Below are 24,341 nucleotides of genomic sequence, written 5' to 3' on the forward strand. Positions count from 1 at the left end.
ACGCGTTCCAGGGCTGGTTTATCTAGAAAAAATGTTGCTAGAATATCTCTGCATGGTCACTTCTAATAGAATTTGTTAGGAGAGCGAAAACCTCACTGAACTCCTCCGATCAGTAAAGACCCCTAGATCGATACCCATACGATAGCAAAAGGTGCTGGTTCTGTAATTGGAAATCGCGGCATTTGGGATCCGAAGCCACGAAGCCAAAGTTTCTGGAAAGAATGTCTCAATAATGATTTCGGGAAAGAGGAAAGAGTGAAAGAGTCTTTTGGTAATATTGACCGATGATCGCAAGATGCTCGAGTGGCGGTGAGGCCTCTTGAGGAAAATGGTAGAACGTCTAACAGCACAAAATGGCTTCCTTCGGAGCAGGGGCGATTCGGCAAAAAAGGGTACATGTATGAAATGCACGCGTTACTTTAATAACACGTAAAGTCGCGAGAGACGCAAAACGAAGAACAGTAACAACCGCTGGTATATAGAAAATATATGCTACATAGGAGTGTATGTGTATAGTCGTTTTGCCGGGGCCGATGATGGATACCGAGAAACGCTTTCATAGCCGTGAGCAGAGAGAGACGAGGTGGCCGTTTCGCAGTTCCCCTCGTCGTTTGTAGAGTGTGCTGCTGTGTAGGCAACCTGCGAGAGAGTCTTGTGGCACGAAAAACTTGCGTTTATACACGCTGAATTAGTACACAAGAACTTTAAGGGCATGTGTAGGTCTGTATTTCTTTGTGTACGGACGTGAGCTACCGTTGGATTGGTACGTCGTTGTGATACCGCAGACTGTGACGAGGAGAAATTGTTGGTACTTCGTAGCGAGGTGGAGCAGTAGCGGGAGAGAACATTGCTCGAGAGGGGAAAAAGGGTGCAGAAGAAAACGGTACAAACTGATCGTATAAAGACCATTATTCGCCTCGTGGCCCATCATTTCGGACCGATTTTCAAGCGGATTTAAAAAAAAAAACATTGAACCTGTGTCGGAAATTAAATTGATGCGTTTGTACGAAAATGAATTTCGGAAGGACGGAATGGAATTGTTGTACGGGAGCGATGCCCACGACTAATGTCTCGGGCGGAAATGATTTTCTGCCTCACTTTTTCTCTTTTATTTCCATTTCATCTGCCATGCTGTGTGCATCTGAACTGCACGTTTTTATCTTTATTTTATTCCGAACCTTTCTCTTCGGCGTTGTTTTTCGAGCCGAAGTCCCGTAGAGTTTTATCGGAAAGCAGAAATTTATTACTAACCCACAAAACGTCGGTTGGAGTTCCGAACCGCGATATAAAAGTTAAATTGTTCGGTAACTTCCGCAGCTGCTATTGATTACCGTTACGGAAAAGCGGGGACACCGAGCAGGCTTTGAGACATGAAAGAAACGACGTACCCGCGCTCCGATCGGCTTAACACGATGATCCAAAGACTCCGCGGATTATGCGAGGATGCTGATGAAAGGCGCGGCGGCTACACCGCAAAGACTCTTAACCGAGCTAGCGATCGTTGATCGAAACAGCGGAAAATATATGTGCAGCTCGGTACAAAGGAACATATAAAAACAATAAAAGTCAAAGAACGTTAATGACAGTTCACAATGTTTCGAACGATTGTTATCGCGCGAAAACTCATTCGCAATGAGTCTCCAGTTCCTTGAATGAATTAAGATGATTGATATTTTAAAAAATCGTAAAATGAATGAGCTTGCGAATGATTCAAACGCCGAACGATATTGCTGCTCGCCGTTTCTCTCCACCGGCAAAGCAATTTTCTTCAAGAATTCTTAAACGCTCGAGTTTAAGCATGTGCTGGCTCCCCCGTACACTCGTGTCCAAAATGCAATTCCTTTTTTTTTCAACTCTCACGACACCTCACTTTCAATATTTTAGCTCATTCGTTTTTTCATTAGCCGCTCGCAGGATATACACGGAGAGCGTTCAAAATAATGAGTAAAGTTTTATTTTTCGTCTTCGTCGATTTTCAACATTTTCTAGAAAGTTGATATTATTTCTATGTCTTTTTTTCCACATGTATTCGACCAAATATCTCGATTTATGTATGAGCTGATTTATGCATTAAATGCCTTCGGTGCTTGCCACTCGATCTCATTCATTTGATAATCACTGCAGCAGTGAACAGGTACAAATATTTTTTTCAATCGACTGTATCTTTATTGATACTGAAAGAAAATAATGAGAGCAGATTCCTCGTGAGAAGCTGTAAGGATGGTATTTAAAGCATTAAGTGAATTTTGTACAAGACTATACGACCAATCCATCTTGAGAAGTTTCACCATCCACCAAATTCGTATTGTGGTTTCATAAAATAAATAATGCTTATCATTATCTTATTTCGTCGATATAAAATCGAAAAAATGAAAATATCACTAGTGGAATGTCTGCTGTGAGAAAACCGAGGAACATTCTGCAATTTTTACCATAAATCAAGTAAATCTGCATCAGAAGTAGAAATTGGTTTGGCAAATAAAACGTGAAAATGCTTCATTACGATCTATTTCCACATGGAGGAAAGCCGACATTTTTCCATTCGCCAAATCGTAGCGTTTATGTATACAACATAATAAGAGAAATATTATAAAGGTTCGTAGGAAACTTAGCAAGGATATATAAACGCGTGTCAAGGAGTTTTGAGTTCTTTGAAAGGGAGTTAAAGAAAATGGTTGTGTTGACTGCTGGGAAGCGGGCTATTTCTCTTTCACATTCTCGGTGCGATTTGCTCCTGTTTTATCGTACACACCAATTGCTTGATTTCATCCGGGAGTTTAGTTTTGTTGGCGATTCACGCTCGTGTGTTAGAGAATCCGCCGGAAAAATAAGACACTCGCAGCACCAACAGCGGCCTCTTTTGCACACGAGAACATCTCTCTCTCTCTCTCTCTCTCTCTCTCTCTCTCTCTCTCTCTCTCTCTCTCTCTCTCTCTTTCTCTCTCTATATACATATTTTTACGAAGAAAGACCGCAGCATATTAGAGAACACTTCCGGACGGGGTGCTCTTTACTTTACGATCTACGATGAACGGTGCGAGGCCCGAGAGAAGGGAGAGAGAAACAACTCCACAGAAGGGAATTGTAGAAATTGTACGCTCTTATATTCTCGGAAAAGTTTAGCTAGAAACGACACAATCCTAAATATATAGCCTGACCGTAGATACGTATACATATACCTGATACCAATTATCCATCTACGGTACTATACGTTGTAAAAACAAGAAAAAAACGTTGTGGCGTGTTGCTTTTTTACCATCTTCTGTATACCTTACGACGAAACGGGAGCAGAGTTTCTATTCCTAATTTTTTTGCCTCACCGTATATTATTGTGGAGAACAATTCGCAGGGGACTGTTGTACTCGTTCAATTAAAAAAAAAAAAAAAAAAAAAGCATATCTCCAAAATTTTTGGACCGCAGGATGAATTGTGCAATTGGTATTTTACGATGATGATGAGTCGAGTCCGTATAATTGGATGAGAGTGCAAACTTTGAGCGAAGGATGCTCGAGTTCTGCAGTTAATTCTTTTGGTCCTTTTTAAGTGAAATTAAATAAATGCAGTGAGCTCGAATAATCGTTGGTCGAACAACACAGCTGAGAACTGTATTTATTTAATAATATCTACGATTAATTATGATGGGCACTTTTAACAATTACTTTCGTTCCGACAAGTACGAGTGGTGCAAAGGAAGGTCATTTGGTGGGGAGAAAGACAGGCAGCGCCTGTATGTGCGGACCGTGCGAGCGAAAAAAGTGAGCGATGTATGAGAGGAGGCAGAAAGAGCAGGGAGCGAAAGAGAACCGGCGGTTCAATGTTTCGCTAATAGGTGATTAGGTAGTACACCTACTAATTAGCGTGGAAGCGTGGCCGCTACCGCACTTACACCTACGTTGAATAACTCCATACTATCTAATACAGAATTGCACACGTCGTCGTTATGAATACTAGTGAGCGTGACAGCATCTTACTTAGTATAAAGGCGTGAAGCTTGCTCGCTCTGCCGTTACGAATTATTCGGCATGTGGAGAACCCTCCATGCTTACGCACAGACACGCACGATATCGTATAACTCATCATAATTTAGTTGTGTATGAAACAGTGAGATGGTCGGACGTTTTGTGGGGTTGGATCCGAGTCTAGGATGTTGGATTTTAACGGAAAGAATTAATGGCATTTGTGACGAAAGTTACATTCGATTCGCTTCCAATATCATCCAAATGGGGAGGTAATTTTGAACGGAATCTCGAAAAAAAATAAGCGAAGCTTATTTTTCGAAATGTAGAATTGTCGCACTGCTGCGTTTGCCACAACTCGACGCTCCGAATGACCTTGAATTGGTTTAGCCAGGAGGACAGAAGTCCGATTATCAAAGTCACCATCCCATACGTAGCTGGGGATCGAGCAGTGTGATAAATGAATCCTGAGGTAAGCGCCTGTGAGAGCATCCCAAAACGTAGTTTTCATACAGAAATATAGAGAAAGAGAGGAAGGAAGAAAGGCGGGAGAGACGAGAGATAGAAAAACAGATAAACAGTTTGCTTTGCCGTGGTCAAGCCAAAGTCTCTCTCCAATACTGCGACTAATATATAGGTAGAGAATTTCATCTGATGTGTATGGAGTTAGTTGCAGCGAGACGAGAGCAGTACCATCGGACTGTTTCAGGTTTTGGTCACGCGATGCCTTTTTTCTCTGCTTCCCGGTACATGGTTATCTCTCGCCGGAGGCAACTTACCAAACGGACTATACTCTACTCCTCGCTTCTTCGATTCTTCTTACAGATGTGTGCTCTTGTGTACGAGCACTAACACTGTGATGCAGATTATATTATACGTGTGTACAAATCCATTGGAGAACTGCACCAATACGAGTCTCTTGTCGACTGCATGCGCTTCTCGAATACGTCGTTCCTCTCGCGTCTGCGGCATTCGCTCTTGCATACTCTTTCACGCGCATTTCTCTTCCTCTAGTTCTCCACAAACACCACGATTCCGAGGGATCTTCATGTCTTTCATTTACTGACGTGCTCTCATCGCGAAATCAACTGATTCCGACGCAGGCCAAGTCCGGCGCATTCCGATCTACAACGCGTTTCAGATCTTTCCTGGAACAGCAATATCTCAGCAAAAACTGATCGGAAAACGTCACGCTTTGTGTGCTTCGGCATTGAATTCTGAATAGCCGGAACGAACGATGGTGTTTGAGCGAGTCGACAGCATCACCGTTGCAAAATTAATATGTTTTTAACAGTAAATATTAGAATTTATAAAATAAAGGGAGAGAAAAGAAAACGGAAAAATGGCACGTTCGACAACCGAGTCCGTTATCGATTGAGGCATTTTTCTACATGGAAGGGGGGATCTGCAGGCCACTAGAATGTCATTTTAAAAGGCACATTCGTGCTATTTGCCACCGAGAAGTGATGTACTACACTAGTAAGAAATTCTGTGTTCTGGATTAGCGTAGAAACTTAGTTGCAGATGGATAAATGTATGCTTTCCATCGCATCTGCTGCCGGAAATAGATCTTAACGTTCAGCATTTTTAGATTGCCCTTAAATGAGCTCTGAGCGCATCTTCAAGCACACAGGTGTACAACATGCGCTAGTTAACGACGAGAAATTGTACATTTCCTTCCTCTCCTCTACGATCGGAGGTTAATACGACGCCTAATTTACTTTCATCTTCAAAGTCCGATGGTTCGAAAATTGCAACTTTATTACTTTTGTGGTTGCTATTTTATAACGGTGCGTGGAGTGCAAAATTTAATTTGTCAATTATCGGTTCCTGTTTTCTTCTTACATGCGAGAGTTTTAATCGACTCTACGGTATTTCCTGATCGAAAGTAATCGGGACGAAGAGCGAGCCATTTCGAAGAAATGGAAACTCGCAGGCTGCGCGCGTTACGGATGCGTTTTGGTGTCATCTCCATCGAGAGTTACTCTCAGACACGGATTCCATTGCTCGAATTATGTCCGCTCGGGTAATTTCATTGTAGAAAGGAAAATCGGCGGACCTGCAGCGAAGGAATCGCTCGCGTATTAGTTTGCTTCTGGTGCAAGTAGAAACTCGAGTTAGGAGAACCGATGCTAAGGATTGCACAATCCTTCAAAGTGGCCAGAGCGAAAGGTTTTGCTCCGTGTTGAGTTACAGCTGAAATGAACGATTGCTCAACGTTTCTGGTCAGCGGTCATAATATCGTATAATTCAAGATAAGTTGATCATTCGTGTCATCGATTTATGCACGTCCGAGAAAACGACAATTTTTCTTTCTTCCCCAGTAACATTTCTTACCACCAATAAGTTATCGCATCGTCACTAATCTCCTCCGAGCGCTATTCGATCGTATTTAATTTCTATCGATTGTAGCGAGCTTTGTGATTATCATTTACAAATTGACTCTATCAACTTGGCACTGCGCTGCATCGAGTCACATATGAATCTGCGTATAAATACAAATGCAGTAAATCAGATAATCACTGTGTTCAACTCGTTATCGAATAATTGCTTGAGCGCGGATAAAACGTTCTGTGTATGCGAGCGGTTGTCAACCGCGAGTGCTTACAAACTATCTGACAAATTAGTGATCAAACGAGATTGGCAAAATTGTCGGGGCAAAGAAAGTGGTGGCAAGTTTCTTATAAAAATATTCATTTGTATGCAGTGGCAGTGGCAGTGAGCCACAAAACTCTCATTGCCCCTGATAAACTGGTGTTCTTCCGTCAACGTTATCCCCGTGCACACAGTTTCCATGTGGCAGTATGATTATCAAAGTAAAAGTAAATAAAAAACAGCAATAAGGAGAGCACCGCACATCTCGTCTTTACAGCTCTCATACTTTCTTTGCCATATGAAATAGCGTGTCAAACTAAACCCACAGCTATTAATGGATCTTTCCAGGCCTGAGGCAATCCAACATACGCCTTTAGCCGGCGCAAAAAGTCCGCGCTGTACGAACCAAGCAGAAGGATGGAAATTTTAAGGCCTGATGCGAAGAGGATCATCACGTGAATTATTATCAAGTATATAGTAACAGCAAAGAGAAGTAATATTGTAACTCCTATACTCTCGTATTCCCTTCCGAGAGCAGGGAATAGATTTTGCTCACGCCACACGATGTGTAATTCCAGGCTTTATTATAACCGTACGAAATGAAAAAAATAAAATAAAACGATACAGGCCTGAGAGCAGTGAGAGGAAGACCGCGCGAGAGTCTTCGTTTACTTCGTTGCAATTTAAGTATATACGCTAATTGCGTACTTCACACCGTGTGTCTTGGTAGATCGTACCCCCGTTCGATCTCGAGATCGTTTCAACGGAGTTGTGCGAGTGTCTACCATCGTATGAGATCGCAGTTGAGGCGAAGAGCATTCGTGCACGTGTACATTGTACGCGTTCGGGATGCTCGAACATGATTCCGGAAATGTGCCGATACAAATGCGCCGATTTTATTTCTTATTATCGTTTCGAAGTGCAGAATACAAAATCGAAAGCGCTCATTGTTGGAACAATGGGGATCGATGATAGGCGCACATTTCAAAGGCAATTAGAGGCCTTGCAGTAACATTGTCAAATGAAGCGCTGGTTTAACGCTGCTTTCGGGCAGGATGATGGTCGCTAAACACAGAGCTAGCGCACGCAATGCGCATGGGTACAATTATATTTTCATTATCGGTAATCTGCCATCATCAGATTCCAGCCTATCCAATAACAGCTTAGCCATCATTGTTGTTCGGCATCCACTATTTGCATGAGCAATCAGCAGCAGCAGTAGCATTATTGTAGTGTGATTGGAAGATCTTTGAAGAAGCGAGGCTTGCTCATGTGCGATTAAAACGAGTTATGAAAATATTTACTGGAATAAAGCAACGGAGACTTACCTGCAAGACGATCCTTCAAATGAGGATGGGCTTGGAGCGGGTGAGCAGCAAGATTGGCGAGGAGACTGGCTCTGTGGAGACCCGCTGCTGCCGCCTGCTGTTGACTATGCTGGAGTGCCTGGAGGCTCCAGGGTGGCAGAATTCCCTGCCCGGGAAGCCCGCCACCGGGACCGCCGTTTGTGCCCGGTGGCCTGTGTGCCGGGACTCTGATAACGCCACCACCCGTATAGATCAATCCCGATCCGCCAGGGAACATTCGGAACGGTGCGAGAAGATCAGCGGGATGCATGACCGAGCTGTTCGAGTGCATTTCCGGCGTACTTCCCGTGTCGTCGTCGTCCTTCTCGGACATTTTTTCCTCGAGCTCCACGCCCCACGATCTTCTTCCATCTTCGATGTTCGAATTTCTGTTATTAGCGTCCTCCCAAGTCCACGATGTTCTTCTCTCCTTGTCGCTGTCGAGATCATCCGATGGCGCCGGACTCTTCGCGTTGTTGCCCTGATCCCCTCGGCTCTCGCCCAGCAGACGACTTATACTGAACGGATGACTGCGCGGCGACACATCGTTCTGCAAGTGTCCTTTCGTGTGACCGCTTGGTGGTGGCGAGTTTGAACATTCCGACGGTAGCTCGTTCGCGTTACCGTTGTTGTTCGTCGACGATGAATTCACGTAATTCCGAGGACTGCAGCTTCGCGAATCAAGGTCATCGACGTTTATCTCCTCCGATGGATCTATGTCACTGTCACCCCCGCGGTCCGACATGTTAAGGATTCCAAGTTTCGTTTTATCGAGTACCTAGAACTCTTTCGTTCGATTTATTACTTCAAGGGCTCCGCGCACGCGACTATATACCGATTGCCTCTATTGTTCTCGTCTCTAAAGTTTCTGAACTTCGCTGACATGAGAATGACGGTTCCGTACCACTGACACATCGAGGGATCGCATATGCAATACCACAGCCACGGAGTATTTTCTTAGGTGAATTCAACATCCAAGCGATCCGAGGGCCAGGGTTTTTTAGGGCGATTCTAAGTATTAGTTGCTGAGAGTTGATTGGTATACGTACAAAACCGTAATACGCTGGCCGGGTTGCATCAACAATGGCCGACAAATCGCGGATGTGAAATTTGGGAGGGCCGGATATAAGTGTATCCTACGGCACCCGTTCGTGGTTACCTCTCTTCCTACTGGTACCGCTTTCGTATACAGACAACAATTTCGAAATTAGGGAGCCGCGGGTACGAGTCCCGATATTGCCGCGAGCACCTTCTTACAGTCGTTCGGATATCCCTGCTGTCCCGATTTTTTTGCCGATGATACGCCTGGCGATCGTTTTTCGTCAGCCATTTTATGGACCATAAACGTTTGCGGCAGCTTTTCCAGGTAGGGCCCTCACCGTGTGTGATGGAAATAAATACATCGGTATAGCATGTATGCTTATATACGCTACCTTGTTGCCGCGTGTACGATCTTTCCTTCTCTTTTTCCCTCACTTTCTCTCACACCATGCTATCATCCGGATGATCGGTTAGCCGGCACTCGTCTAATTGGCCTGAATTTTCAAGCTCTTCGCAGCTCTTGTGACTGAGCAAATGAGCAGCCGTGCTCGCTGCTTCTTTTAAAACCACTTTTGACGTTGAACTCGTACCGAGGAGAAAAAGTAGGAAATACGAGGGCTCCGATCCGTTTTTTCAATGCTACGCGATTTATTGGTCGTCAGAGATTAGAATCGTGGAACCGCAGCAACTGTATTCACACTGACTCAAGTTCATTTTCATGACACATTTGACAACTTCCGAGAAAGCCTCCGGGTCAATGACGGCTCATGTGGTATTGCGATGGGAGTTAATGCAGATTCTAACTTCACTAAGAATTTGTTCAATCTTCATAATTATTTGCATGCACTCACAATCGAGATGGCCGACTGGTAAATCACTCGTAATTAAATGACACAAATCGAATTAGTGGATAATTTAATAATCACTGCGCGTTTGGTGGCGATCTCTCGACGATGTTCATCACTGGAATTATCACTTTTATATATTCGATGAAATAATTACTTGTCCATTCACCGAGATCCAACTTGTAATCACAAAACTAAAATATCTCTCTCGTTCTTGTCATCTACGCTGATGGAGGGGCGAGTACTGAGCGGATCGCGACGAATTACGTTATTGGCAAACTGTTTGAGACCAGCTGCCAATGTCGTTTCATAAAAAGTTTCAAAACGAGAGGTAACCCACGCAATAAGCACGCCAAGAGCGAAAGAAAAAATTTCAAAATCACGTCGTTTGACGGCAATCTCAGCGCGGCCCTACGCCTTCGCTTCGTCGTGGTGGAGTGAATCAGCTCGAAGCAAACGGACAGCTGGACTCTTTCGCTCCATGAAAACCAGGTGGTTATCCCCACTGCCTCGAGAACCGCGGCCTCATCGAACAGCCCGCGTTGGGTTGTCTGCACGCCCCCGTCGCTCCTCCGACCAATCCTACATCCCGTAGACACGCCCATCCCGTTCACCATTGGATACTCGCAAATTGATACCTATTTAACATTTGAGTAGAATGTTGCAGGCGATCGCCTTTTTTGCCTGTATTATTTATCGGCTTTGTTATTCCATTCGTTTTTTTCTCGCCGACTGTTACTCCCCTCCCTCGCCCCCATTGTTTCTCTCCTTCTCCATCTCCGGCTCGTTCTATTCGAGCTTTTGCTTTTCTCACACTCGTATTTCCTTCGTAACCTCCAACCTCATCCTTCAGGATTCCGTCTCTCACCTTTTTTAGCCTTCTCCGTTTATCTTGCTCCTTCTTCATTTCTTTTCTCTTTTCTTTCTTCGTCCGGAGTATATCGCGAAGTGCACTATACTTTGAAAACGTTCGTACTCTGGCTTAAGCATCGAGCCCCCGCCCCCCGCGACCCCTTCCCACGCCCCCTCTCGTTCTCTACTACTACTTCATCCTCATCGCGAGCCACAGCGCGCCAGGGAAGCTATGAGACTTAATTACGCGAATACTCTCCGCTCGACTCTCTTTGCTTCGGACTCTTTCTCGATCCTTCCCCTGCCCTTTCTGTAACGCGTTTCTTTTTTCCTCGACTGCACCGCGAACTCTTGATATACGGGAATGGCTGCAGGATATATACTCTCGTATACAGACTTTCAGAATATACGGGGATACACATCGCGCCTGAGTACTTAATGAGATCGATCAATCTTCAAATACTTCAAAGTTCTACTAATCGAATGAAATTCGTAATCAGTGCGTGAACGAGAATGCGCTTTTCTTGGTTTTTTTTTTTTTTTTCGTTTCAGTTTTTCTTTTTATTCTCAAACTAATCGTAACTTTAGTACCGTTCAAAATACCCTATCATCGATTCACCGTTGCTCGAGTTACTGTGAATTCGTTAGTCAACGTTTACTCGAATGAATACCCGTAAAAATAAATATAATCATAAACAGCAACGTTCTCTGTTATTTTCTTTGTTGATCTCGAATTACTTGTTTCATTACTCACCGACTATTATACACGGCTCATAATACTATCCCATCTTCTAACCTCGTTAGCATTCACCTACAGTACGAGATCGATTCAATCTGCATATTTATCTTGTTGCAAAGCGCATTGACCGTGAAATTGAAACTTTCACGATCGGTCTCGATGCACAGTGAGATGATTTAATTTCCAGTTAATTTTTTATGGGCTAACTGTTTTAGAGCATGGTCGATGCGAGGGGGCGTCGACGTGCCTCAGTTTTGACTCGTATTCTCAAAGTGGGTTAGTTTCCTCGATCCCTTTCTCAAATTGTTGTTCAACCGATATTTGAAAGCCAGTATAAAGTATTGAAACAGAGTGCAGCTCGATTCGTCGAGCCCCGAGATTCATACAGGCTGCGGGCCACCACCATTTACATGCGGAAATGATTATAAGCCATGGCAATCAGGACGTGGATATGTGAGCGAACATCGAGTCATCGCATCGCATCCAATACCTGCAAAGCATGATCAACGTCTCATGGCGAATTGCGGAATATAATCACGGAGAGCAGGATAACCGAGTACCGATAGTTTTCATGGGGGCTAATTGTGCTTGCGAAGCAATCAAACCATTCTGCACTCCGATGAAATGCTAATCGGAGAGGGTTGGAAAGAGGGAGGGAGAGCAACACGGAAAAGCAGTGGAGAGACGACGATGGGAATATCGAGGATTGCTATGGCCGGGGAAGAGACTCCAATCTTGGCGCGACGCACTAATCGAGGAATCACCCTTTCCACTTGCGATATGTACAGTGTCCATCCGAATCCCGTGTGTGTCTGCGCAACACCGTCGTCCGCTCCGCCGTTTCTCCAGCTTAGCAGCTTTTCACCCGAGTACATACACGGGCATTATCGCAACTCGGTACCTCTGATACCTTCACGTGCGTCCTGCACATCCACAACGGCGTTCACACACGCTCTTGGCCTTTCGAGTAATGGGAGGACGCGAACGATGCGAGATGACCACTTTGAGGCGAACGGGCGTACGATTCGCATTAACAATTTCACCGCTGGAATGTGCCCGCTGGCGTAATCGCTGCAGCTTCTTCACCCCCGTAATCGCGAGCGGACTGACGAACGAACCGCACGACCCCTTCTCGACTCTCCTATATTAGCGTTCTTACCGCAGTTAGTTTATAGTATAACACAAGCGCAACAGCATCATATGAACTGCTGCTGGGTGGTGATCAGACGGGTACCATGAATTTCATCCGGCCGCCATTATGTGTGCGCTCGTCCAGTATGCACATTGGCAAACCGTCCCAGCTCTTCCCTCGACGTTTCCTTCCTCCGGTAATACCCGTTTTTTCTACTTCCAGCGCGTTCGTGTAATACGGTCCAATATGATCGACTATGCAGAGCTCTGATTAACAACAGCGTTTGGAACTGGTGATAATCTTTGGCTTTTATTGTTCCCTAGTTTTTTCAATTACAGCCTAGGAGAAAGGCATTTAAGATGCCCCTGGACGTGGCCAGTTGCAAAACTTTCCTCGCGTTAACCATCTTCGATCCGTACTTTCCCGGAAAAACTATATCGTTCCTCGTTGCACATAAAGACGCTGCGGTAACTGCTCAACAATTGTTACCGCGTAATGTTCGCGCGGACGATACGTGGAAACTGTTGGCTATAGCTATCAAGTTATAGCTTCGTACAGAACTGTGAAGCTGACCAGCCATCGGCGCGTCTTCTTAAGCAGACCCTGCGAACCGCGTGCTCAACGTCGGTCAACCTCATCGAACGGAGCTCCTAAACGTATTACACTTGAGTCCATGCATATACCGTTCGTATGAGGCACGTATTGATGCTTGTGTATAGGATAATACGAGTAGTAATAGATTTGGCTAGGTACGTACTTGAGCGTTCAAGTGTTACGGCGACGAATACACGATTTCAAGCGCGTTGACCAATGAGGAAAACGCCAGGGGAGAGCTCGAACGAACATTCCTCGGTAAAAGCAGTTATGGCCATTGTGTAAACGAACAAGCCACACAGAACAGCTACAAAAGCGGCCATCTTATCTTTCATTTCGTTTGGACGATATATTGTTGCGGGACTTTACGAGGGCAATTGCGCACGCCGCTTCACTCCGCTCGTATACGTTTCTTTTCTTCTTTCCTCGTTCTTGTTCACACGAATAAAAACAACCAAGACACCCTCGAAATTGCCGCTTTTTTCTCCTAACAGCGCACTACTTTGTGCAGTTTCGTTGACGAAATCGATAGAATATTGTTATTTTTTTCATTGTTTTTCATTGAACGCACACTCGGACTTTTGCTTCGATTTGTGTATTCACTGATGAAAAATTCAGTCCCGAATTGCTAACGATTCCGCAAGCTCTTTCGACGGTGCACAAGATCCGAAATCCTACTCAGCTTTCGTGACCAATGAGTTTGATTCTTTCATGGTAAAAGCTAATGGAGTTCTGTGCAGCCAATCGTGTATGCTTATTCGTTAAATCGCACGCAGAATCTCGGCCACGTTCGCGCCCTCCGCAACAGAATGGCGACGTGACACGCATCCTGCTGCCGTGTCCAAACCTACTCGGATGATACCAAGCCAACGTCGATTGACCAAAATGTGTGGATAGATAGAATCTCCGATGGTTTGAACAACAAGATGAAAGACTGAAGTTGTTGTTCGTTGTCTTCGAACTTACGTATTTGTTTACTTTCAAATGGAAATGGCGAATTATTTTTGGAAATCGAGACGCAACGTGTTGGAACGTACAATGAATTCGCAATGAGGATCCAATGAGAATTCACGTGGAAAATATACGGACTCGAGGTGATTGAGTGAATGAAGGGGGAGAATGGTGCGATTCGCAAATCACAATCAAGTGGAATATGGTAAAGAGCTCGGAATGCATGTGGAAAATTGAGTTAAGCGGATGAGAAAGTAACATGCAAACACGGTGCTCATCCGCCACGCGGACGGAATGAGACCCTCGAATCATCAGTTAGTCGATTCAGCGGATGCACCTGTTTCAATTTCAAACGACACGGAGCCAACTACCGCTGTCGTTTTCTCCCCTCAACGCGGTGAAGCGCTCGCCCAGCTATAATGGTTACATCGAGTTTCAGAGTCTTTGGAATAATGCAAGAGAGTTCATCCTCTGGTTAATGTCCTCAACGGGTAACGCCGTGGCTTTCTGAAGTGGTGCGAGTCCTGATGAAAAATCGGCTTGCGATTCCCAAGCCCTTGACGATTCGCTCAAGCTCTCCCTCGTCCCCGATCGAAGATCAATTTAGATGTCAGTAATCCCCGCGTCACTTAGGCGTTTTCACCGTGATCCAAATAATTCATGACACCCTTTGGGTTGCTCTGGGAATCCGGAACGTGGCAGAGGAACTGTATGAAAATGCGTACGTCTGTGTGGGAGGTCGGAGGAGAAACTGAAGGGGAAGCACCCCGTGGATGTAAATGTTTCGTTCATGTACGTCGTGATGTAGCTATGTCGGCTCGGCAACTGACAGGTTGGCTTCTTAGTATACGCCGCTCCTACCGCGGCTGATAAAAATGTAAACGAAAAGCAAAGTAACGGCGTTCATAGGAACAGGAAGAGCCGATTCACCGGTGCGGACCCCCGTCACAGCAGGATACACAGAAAACTCCACTTTCATCAGGAGCACTAGAATAAATGAAGTCGGTTGAGAGTTGACCAATCTCGAAAGACGTGGTGACAGAGCTTCGCCAGCAGCAGGTCCCTCCGTTCGCATGCTCGCTGCACGTTAAAATAATTATTTATTCAGAGCTTTGCGACTTTTTTAAAGCTCGCAGGCAGGAGAGGCACGAGTGATTCTCGGAAGTGGCAAAAAATCCCCTTGGTTCAAGCTTTTCGGTCTGTTCCATCCCCCGGTATTTGTACACCAACCCTCCGGCGAACGAGAATGCGATGGGTGCTGAAATCCTCTGGCAGGATGGGACGACATGTGTGGATTGGTGGGCGTGTTTAAAAATCATATATTTTACACAAATTTCAATATTTCTCCAAAGTATTTGTTCACTCGGATCCGTCATTATTCCACGAAGCTTCTCATCGGTGAATTTTTTACTTCGAACAACAACAAAGTTATTCTCGCAACTGTTTGAGCAGAGCATAACTGAGCAGGCGTTTGGGGTAACGATGAAATGACAGCATGGATAGGCACCCATAATATTAGCATGAATTTTACCGCAGTTATCACGCGAGGTACAAATTACGAGTAAAACTAAAACATGCATGTAACTTTACGAACCCCTGACGTTCAGAAAACCTATGTAGAGTATACAACTAATATCCTTCCAATAGTAGCGAGGACTGCGCTCAATGTTTTATGGAGTCAACTCATTACACTCTTGCTACTTAGCCTACCAGGCACGTTGAGAGCACGCATGAACGCCTGCCTTATGGATTAGCTCGTGTCTACATGAAATCGTATTTTTGCCTCGAATTTATGAATTTATTTATCACGCTTAACTTATTAGACGTGACATCCATTTGTCGCTGTATTAGTATGATGTTCTAGTAGAAAATATCAGATTAATCTAATTTTACCGATATAAATCTTGGATTGGAATATGCGAGGATTCGTTCCCAGGCCTCGCAGCAATGAACGCCATTCTCGTTATCTTCATTTGTACCAATCGATCGCGTAAGTTTTTTCCACACTCTCAACGTAATTCCCTTGAGAGATCTACCCTAATTAGAATTTCCGAAAAATCCATGTTTTTTATTGCACTTTTCGAAATTGCATATTTAAAAGTATCGTACTTAAATTTTATAAAGATCTGAGCAGTCTAAGTGTACTTTTGAGCGACGTTCACTCGGGGGTGCCTTTGTTTAAACGCTTTGTTCTCAAAATTACGTTTTTGGACGGCTCGTTGATTGAATCCCCGAAACTATTCAATCGATTCTTACCAAAATTTGACCACATAGTCTTTATGACTAAAACTACAGCGCATATCATACGAATTTTGAAATTTTCAGTGGGAGTTTTTAGAAAAGTAGCCGCCATTTTGACATTTTTGAAAAAAATAAAAAATCGTACGATATGCGCTATAGCTATTTACACACCCATCTTTTTTTGGACCTGTCATCTCTCCCATTTTTCTGTTCGAAAACTGAGTAAAATAAATATTAAAAAATTTGTTCTGTATTTCAAGAGTGTATTTTTTATCCTTAACACTTTTTATATACGTATTTATAATTTATACCGGTCAAAATAAATTCGTGAAAATAGTGTTTTTTTGCCCGTCTAATTAAATTAGATCCCTTAATAGAAAAAGAGATGAGATTGTACTGTTCATTGCGCGAGATCGTATCGCGGCAACGAAAGGGTCATAAGCAAGTTTCTCAGGAAAGTGTACTCCGAGGCTAGGGTCCAGTTGAGATCGTGTTATCTGATACGAGAATCAGAGCGATCGATATTTTTCTCATCGCTTAGTTCGGTCATTGGGATCTTGTTTGTCGTTCTGCGTACATGGCAGTAACGCTCATGAGAACCTCGATGACTGCAGGACACACCTCGTCGTTGCCGCGTGTTAACGGAGAACTTCATAATTCTCGATACGACAAACCCGAGGGAATAAACCGGGGGCGTGCGACCGGTATGAATAGCTTACAAGCGATATCCAGGCTCCCAGTTTCTCAACGGATCAGAGCGCTCCAGAGTCCCTATCCCCCGGAGACTATTTCATCCCTTTCTTTTGTTCACTTGCACCAGGCGTGCTCTATAAAATATCCGTCAAACGTGGATGCGCATCTATGAATATGGCTCGTAGAGGAGGTCGAGTTATTGGCCATTCGACAATCATTATCATCAGTCCCTGTCGTTCGTTGGATCGTTGCTTCATTTCAAGGGTAGAATGACAACCGTCTTCTTTGCGGCTTTACTCAAAAACAACGCTGCTCCAAACAGGCCTACTCTCAAATTTGCAAAATCAATACAATCCAATATGTCTCCTCTTTTGTCATTATTAACGAGTGTTATCCGCCTAGACACGTTAAAGAGTAGAGACGTTATTCGCGCATAAAATAAAAATCTTTAGAGTGGAAATGTTATCGAGTAGATTTATAAGAGTCGAGTTATGTTGCAGCAAGTCAACAATTCTATTCTCAGTAAATTTATTCAACAACAGTTCTCCTCTAAATACATGCTTACAGAGCTGAGTTGTTATCGGGTAGAGCTGTGACGAGTACAGCTATACGTTGCTGCTAATTAACAATTCTATCGGTAGCCATTTTCGATGACAACTCCGCTCCTTAATAAATGCGGATCTACGTAGAGAACGTCTACCTTAACACATCTACTCCGGTGCGATATTTAATCCTCAGTATCTCTACTCGTGATGATTTCAGAACATTCTCTCATCGTGAGTGAAGATATTGAAGATCATGGATTGTACGTGAGTAGACGCAAAGACGTTATGAATTTCGGAATAAAGATTCTAAAAGCAGAGCCGTTTTCGAGTAGAGGCATAGAAAGGATGGTTGTTATTCTGTCATTTCAAGGATTCGAGTGTACAAAAATAAAGAATTAGATCCAATGAGCCTCTTGAATTGCTATCGACTCCTCGCTGTCGCCAATAACTGTGCAATCGCTTTTTCTCTGGAACGTCTGAGGCTCTCATTTATACATTAATATAATATTCACATCTGGGTTGTATCGAGGGTTGCGGATATTTGTGATCTCACTTGCTGTTTGAAACAGAGAGCATTTGCTGACGGAGAAGGGCCCTTCTGAGATGGCTCGATTGGCTTGTTGTGAAATTGAATCGGTCGGGGAGTGGAGGGAGAGGCGATTGCTATTTTTCACGGTGGCAAGTGTCGTTGAAGGCGCGTAACACCCTTGGATGTACGATCACGAGGGTGAGTGTGCGCGGGAACTATGAAATGTGAATGAAAATAGAAGCGATGGATGGGGCGACTGCTGGGCTTCGGATGCCACGGGTCTCGGTTACAGGTGACTTGTTTGTTATTCGAGATGATCAGTAATGTTGGAACGATAGAAAAGTAATCCCCCGAGGAGCGTGTTTCCAAGGGTGAATTAATCTCTCGGAAGCGATTATCTTATTCTCTAAATTGTAAATATTGACGATCCATCTGATAAGGGCTCTGTTCTCACCATTTTCTTCTTCAAACAAACGTCGGTGCCAAGTTTTTTGCAAGTTTTACTGTTCTTTCTTGCGACATATTCTCGGAACTTTCTTCCTCGTCGTTTTTCATCAGTTTTTTTTTCCAAATCGAGCATCTAACAGGCTTTCAAAAGAGACTCTTAAAACGCTTGAAAAAAATGTTCGCACGATCTTCGTATCGCCAGATCCGTTGTGTTACTGTAACTATCCATCAATTCTGCTGTTACACGTGTTTTACCGGTCTTTGTGCGCGCTGGCGAAGTGCTCTTTCAAATTACGTGAATCGACGCGAACTCCCACGCGGATGGGCGCGGGTAAGCAGCCCGTGAACGCGTACCGAAGAGTTGCAAGGATTAACCTACATCCAGACGCATAATGTGTGAAAGTAGCGACCTCCGGTCGACGTTAAATCTGTTTTTTCCATGCTGTTAATATAATAGTGGTGCTCTCGCCTCGTGTACTCGCCACTCGTGCAGTTTCTCTCCGTCTACATCTTTCTGGAATAAATGCTTTAAACTCTCATTAAAACTCAACCTTGGCTCGAGTGAGAATCTAATATGAGATCCGTGCTCTTATGCTTCAAATTTACCCCCGAACTCCACCAACTGGAATCACAACTCGTCTCGTGTGAACAACATTCTAGAACTCTGAGCCTCCTCGATCTTCATCAGTCACCATCCTACGAAGACTTTCAACAGCGTATGTACGCGATACATTTCGTCCTCGTTGCTTGTCGTGGAAAACCTTCGTCACGTTCTTTCACTTCAAAATTTCTAGATGAATCTTAGACTTTAACTAAAACGAATGATTTTTCAGATGCTTCATTTAGGTTAATCGATTTTCTTTGAATTTTCAGGTAGTTGGACCAGGGAACTTCAGCAATCCTTCCAAGACGCGAGTCCTCAGGGCCTGCGTACTCATTTCAGTATCGAAATTAAACGAAGATAATACCTGAAACTCTAAAATAAACTGCACTTGAGGAGAGTTGAACCAGCGCCCGAAATTCCACCGTTTATTGAAGTTTATATTTGCTTTTGGGCTGCCATCGTATGGGAGTTAAAAATGGAAAGGATCGAAATGGGTGGACGGTAAAATAAAATAGTTGACACGATAAACTCTCTCTCTCTCTCTCTCGCTGGGCGGGAGTACCGAGAGCTTATATATCGAAATAAGCTCGTGGCAGTGGTCTCGAGAGATTTTCTACGAACAACTCGGATTGGCAAGAAAACGAAGAGCCAAGTTCGTCTCCCCAGTGGTTTATCGTTCGCGAATCTCTTCGTTGAAGAAACTTTAAACTCGTGGCATGCTCTACCCGTGGAATGGAAGATGCCGTGATCGTGTATACGCTTTCGTATAGTTTCTGGTGACACGATGCTCGGGATGTGTGTGCATGCGTCCACAGAAGGCACGTTCTTGGATCGCCCTGAGGGATTCCAACTCCGTAAGGCCACAGGTCGAGTGTAAAATGTATGTTTGCGTGTGAGATACCGCACGTAGATCGGAGTCTGCACGCTTCAGGTGTGGATGAGATCGAAGCTTCACCGAAGAAACTACCCTTGCCCAGCCAGCGCATTTATCACTTGCATCATTCAGTTACATAAAAATGCATTTGAGGTAAGTGTGATAAGCCACCGCATAAACTCGTCATCTTCGTCCTTTTCAATGCTTTATGTATCGTTCTCCGAACCGAATAGTTGATGAATACCATGGAAAAAGAAAAAACAAAAACATTATATCGATTGCACATTCCTTCCACCATTCCGAGGAACTTCTCTCAACTCATCCCTGCAAACGTTGTCATCAGAAGAAAAGTATCAACTATTTTCGATCGAATATTTATTTATAAAAAATAAACAACTTTAGATAGAATATTTGCAAGTGTACATGTTTTTTCCTGCCAATGAATTCCTCTGGCCAAATCAACGAATAAATGCCACTTGATTTAAGATCATTGTAGCAATGGCAAAGGATCGAAATCGACAAATTTAGCATGCAGAGGAATCGCGTGGTATAACCGCTCACCGCATGAGAGTTTATTCGTATACTTCGTCGTTGGTGATACGACCTGAAACATTTATTCACTCGGAGAGAATTTTTGGGAACAGGGGGAGCTGGAAAAAGATGGAGAACGAGCCGGAGAGGGAAAAAGATGGGAGGTAAACGGATGTTCCCGCATTGCCACTGTATATACGTTCACAGTGGGGTTTCGAAGCTGTATTCTTGAGGGCGCGATAACTCGGTTAGCCGGCCGACTTCCGATCTGTATTCTGTCTACCGACGAGTTTATTACACTGCTACGCTTTCGTATTGTTTTGTCCGGGAGCCGAGAGACTCCTTCGCTTCTCTCCCCTGCCTTTTCAATTCTTTTTCGATTCGCCATGGCTTGCTGTACACGCTCTCAGTCGCTTCCGTCTACCGCCTCTTAAAGGTATCGTTTTTCGGATTGAAAGTACAGGTGAACGATACAATCGAACGAATCTCATTGGTCTGTATGCATGAGCTTCTAGTCGAATTGAATTCAAAAGATGCGAAGAAGAAGCTCCGAAATTATCGGAGGTTTTCGATCCTCGGTTGAGCATTTGGTTATAAGCAGCGCCTTCAAAATCGATTAACAATTTTATAGAATTTTTCTCAGACTGAACAAGTTGATAAAATATGAAAGTTCTTCTTTGAAATACGCTCATGTTATCCTGGCAGACGGGGAGAGCGTTCAATCTTTTGATTGATTAACAGCTAGTTTGTGCTCAGACAGCTACGAAAAACCAAGCATAATATCTGGAACGAAAAATAAAAGAATATTTCATTCTGAGAAGGAACTTCCTCACCTCGCCTTGCGATCTTCCACTTTTCCAGAGAAATTAATTTCCCCGCTGCGTCTCGCGCTATGAAAAGGAACTCTCGATCGTTATCCTCGCCGTCGTTTCTTTATCCGAGGTCGGATTATTGCCTTTTTCCTCCTCAAATTTCATTCCTTTCCAGACGACCCCAGTTTCTTCATTTTATGTAGTCCTATGCTTTTTTATCTCTCCGGCTCTTTCGCTCCGCACAATCCTCGGATTTTTTCTCCTCGTAACAGAACATAGTTTGAACCACCATGCAATGACTTAAGCACATAAAGATCAAACCGTGGACTACCATCTTCTCAATTCCCTTCTTCTTCCCTTCCTGCTTCAAAACGTAATTTACGGCATGCTCATTGAAGCGGAAAGTAAACGAGTGAAATATACCAGAACCAATTTTTTTCGTACTCTTCATTCCGATGGAAACAAGTGAGTTATTGTATCGATGAGCGAATTCGCCTTTGATAAGGAAAATAGTTCCGTTTTAAAAAAGTAATTTCAGCTGCGATCTATTTCCAAAGCCCTACTTTCTAGCTCCCCCTTTTCGTCTTCTTTCTTCAAGTTTTTGGCTCAAAGCCAAAAAGACCTCGCGAGTGCTTGAAAAAAAAAAAAAAAAAAAAATGGTTAACCGTAAGAAGCGTAGCGTAAAAAAGCAAGCGCCACGTCGCCTCGGAGTTGCGCGAGTTAGTCGAAAAGTGCTCTAGCTTCTGCGGGGAACAGGCATAAATAATCAGTGCTCTCGAGTTACGACGAAATTAATCCGTCTCGGTAAATTTACGGCTCGACGGCCACGACCCGGGATTCCCCAGCCGGCGATTCCTCTCTTCTTGCGAACCAGTCGAGGACTGTGTATATCGCGCGGGAATTCGCGAACAACGGTGGCTTGGAAATTTTTCACCGAGTCGAGACGCGGACGCGGAAAATCCCCGCCCGAAACGAGACATCATAATTAATAAAAGCCTTGATAAGCTATTATTCTGATGTCGGTTTGGGGCTTGGGCGAGAACAAAAAAAAAGTAATGGCCACACGAAATTCGGTTTTCCTGAGAACCTGCCGCATTACAGTTTCATGATTAGCCTTGAGAAAGCTGCTTATGAATCGATCCGAAAGTGCTGGCTTCGATCTTAGCGCTAGCCATGAACCATCGTCGTATCGTCGCTGACATCTGCCATTCCGCTTTGAAATATTCATATTTTCTGATTCGAGATTGTTTTCAGCTTTTTTCCCCAGCCCCACGCACCTCCTCGATAAACGAACGATCTCATATCCTACGAAATCGAATGAACACTCGCTCTACTCATCGCTGAATCATACACAACGCGACCCCTATTGTGTATCGTGTAACCGTCGTTGTTCCGAAGACTTTTTTGCTACGTGCTCATGCCAGGGAGCAATTTGAACGAGAGGGAAGGACGGATAGACAAATCAGGAAATATGGCTGAATCCCACAGGAACACCCGAGGTCGCAGCAGGGGTGTGAGTCCTCAACTTAATAGAAATACAATAGATGAAGTCTGTCAGCTGCACGAGTGTGTGTGTGCGCGTGCGAGTTCGCTAGGGTCTATTGGCCTAATTCTATGGCATGCTGGCGAGCAGAAACGAGGGAATGGATGGCAGGCGAGGACGAAAAAAGGCCAGGGCTCGAGCACCCTCCCTAGGCGGCAGTTCAACCTGCGACAAATAAATCAAACACCAATACGCTAAGTGGTTACGCTTTCGACGTTAACCAGACTCGCGCTACGGGATACGCTCCTCACAGATCCTTCTTTTCTCTTTTCTTTTCTACATGTGCTCTCCGACCCGTGATTAAATTCGATTTAATTTTCCGACTCCGGAAAATTCGACGCGATCGATCTAACGGCTTTGTCGTACGTATCTGGAGTCAGGATTCTCCTGCGGTTCGCCTCCTCGGGGAACTATTTATTGCACGACTTTCTGTTACGCGATTCAATGGTTTAGTCAAATTCGATTCAATATGTAATCGCACTTTAAACGAATCTTCAGTTTCTATGTTGAAGGATAGGAAATTTGTATATAAAAAAAACAATTTGCGTCTAAGTTCGAATACCACGGAAAACGCGACAGATGCAATATAAAAATTCTCCAACGATATTTTCTAGGATAATAAATAATACTTGATAATAAAATATTCTGAAAAGAAACATTGGAAAATACGTTGAGGTCTACAGCGTAGGTTGTTGAATCCCAAATATTGAAGTGAAAACTCGAAAAGACGAATGAACGAACATAAAAACTACTCACTTTTTAGTCGACTCGTTCGAACTGATCTATACTTTTTTCATGATTCGAACGTATCTATTTCGGTCTGTTGATACGGTGGCACGAATCACACGAATCCATTCCGGAAAAGATGAAATCCCAACGGAGCAATGCCAGTCGCCATTGGTTCTGTGTGTCTTAATCGAGATTTCGGATGTATATTTTATTGGCCATCTCGTCGTGATCGTAAAGTTCTGACCGGTAATTCATTTGCTCGAGTTCGCGGAGAAAGTCGAAAAAGCTTTACGTCTGGAGAGAGTTTTTATGTATTGATCAAGAGATCGATTACGCCACTGTGTTTTTACCCTCGAAATAATTTCAGCATACAAACAATCCCAGTGCGATTCGTGCTATTAGAATAAATAAATTCTAAGGTGTGCGTACCTCTCATTCTCTCACACTCTTAAGGCGGCAAGTCACACGCTTTTTATCCCCCCTGTGTATCGTGAAAATCGGAAAAAAGGGCCGAAAGTTATCGGCTCGCAATACAAACTTATCGCATGTGTACATAGCGTGGGCGGGGAGATTCCGAGGCCGCACAAAACCGCCACACCGCTCGAGGCCTATTGGCTAGGGACTTTAACAATGCAAGGGAAAAAATATATACGTGCCCGCACTTGGACGGGGGGAGCGATGGTTTTTATCGATTTAATAATGGATGAACGGCTCGCGGTGCTTGGTGATTTTTCACAGCCGT

General features: G+C 44.0%; 1 protein-coding gene across 1 annotated transcript in view; it reads right to left on the reverse strand.

The window, feature by feature from the left end:
* Positions 1 to 10,184, reverse strand: part of C15 (homeobox protein C15) — a 38,482-nt gene extending 28,298 nt beyond the window's left edge. The window contains exon 1 of the mRNA XM_043417154.1: positions 7,880 to 10,184. Coding sequence (XP_043273089.1) covers positions 7,880 to 8,642 — 763 coding nt within the window. The 5' untranslated portion in view covers positions 8,643 to 10,184. The remainder of the gene's footprint in view (positions 1 to 7,879) is intronic.
* Between the last annotated feature and the right edge of the window lie 14,157 nt (positions 10,185 to 24,341).

Source organism: Venturia canescens, chromosome 4 (assembly GCF_019457755.1).
Source record: "Venturia canescens isolate UGA chromosome 4, ASM1945775v1, whole genome shotgun sequence".
Lineage (NCBI taxonomy): Eukaryota > Metazoa > Arthropoda > Insecta > Hymenoptera > Ichneumonidae > Venturia > Venturia canescens.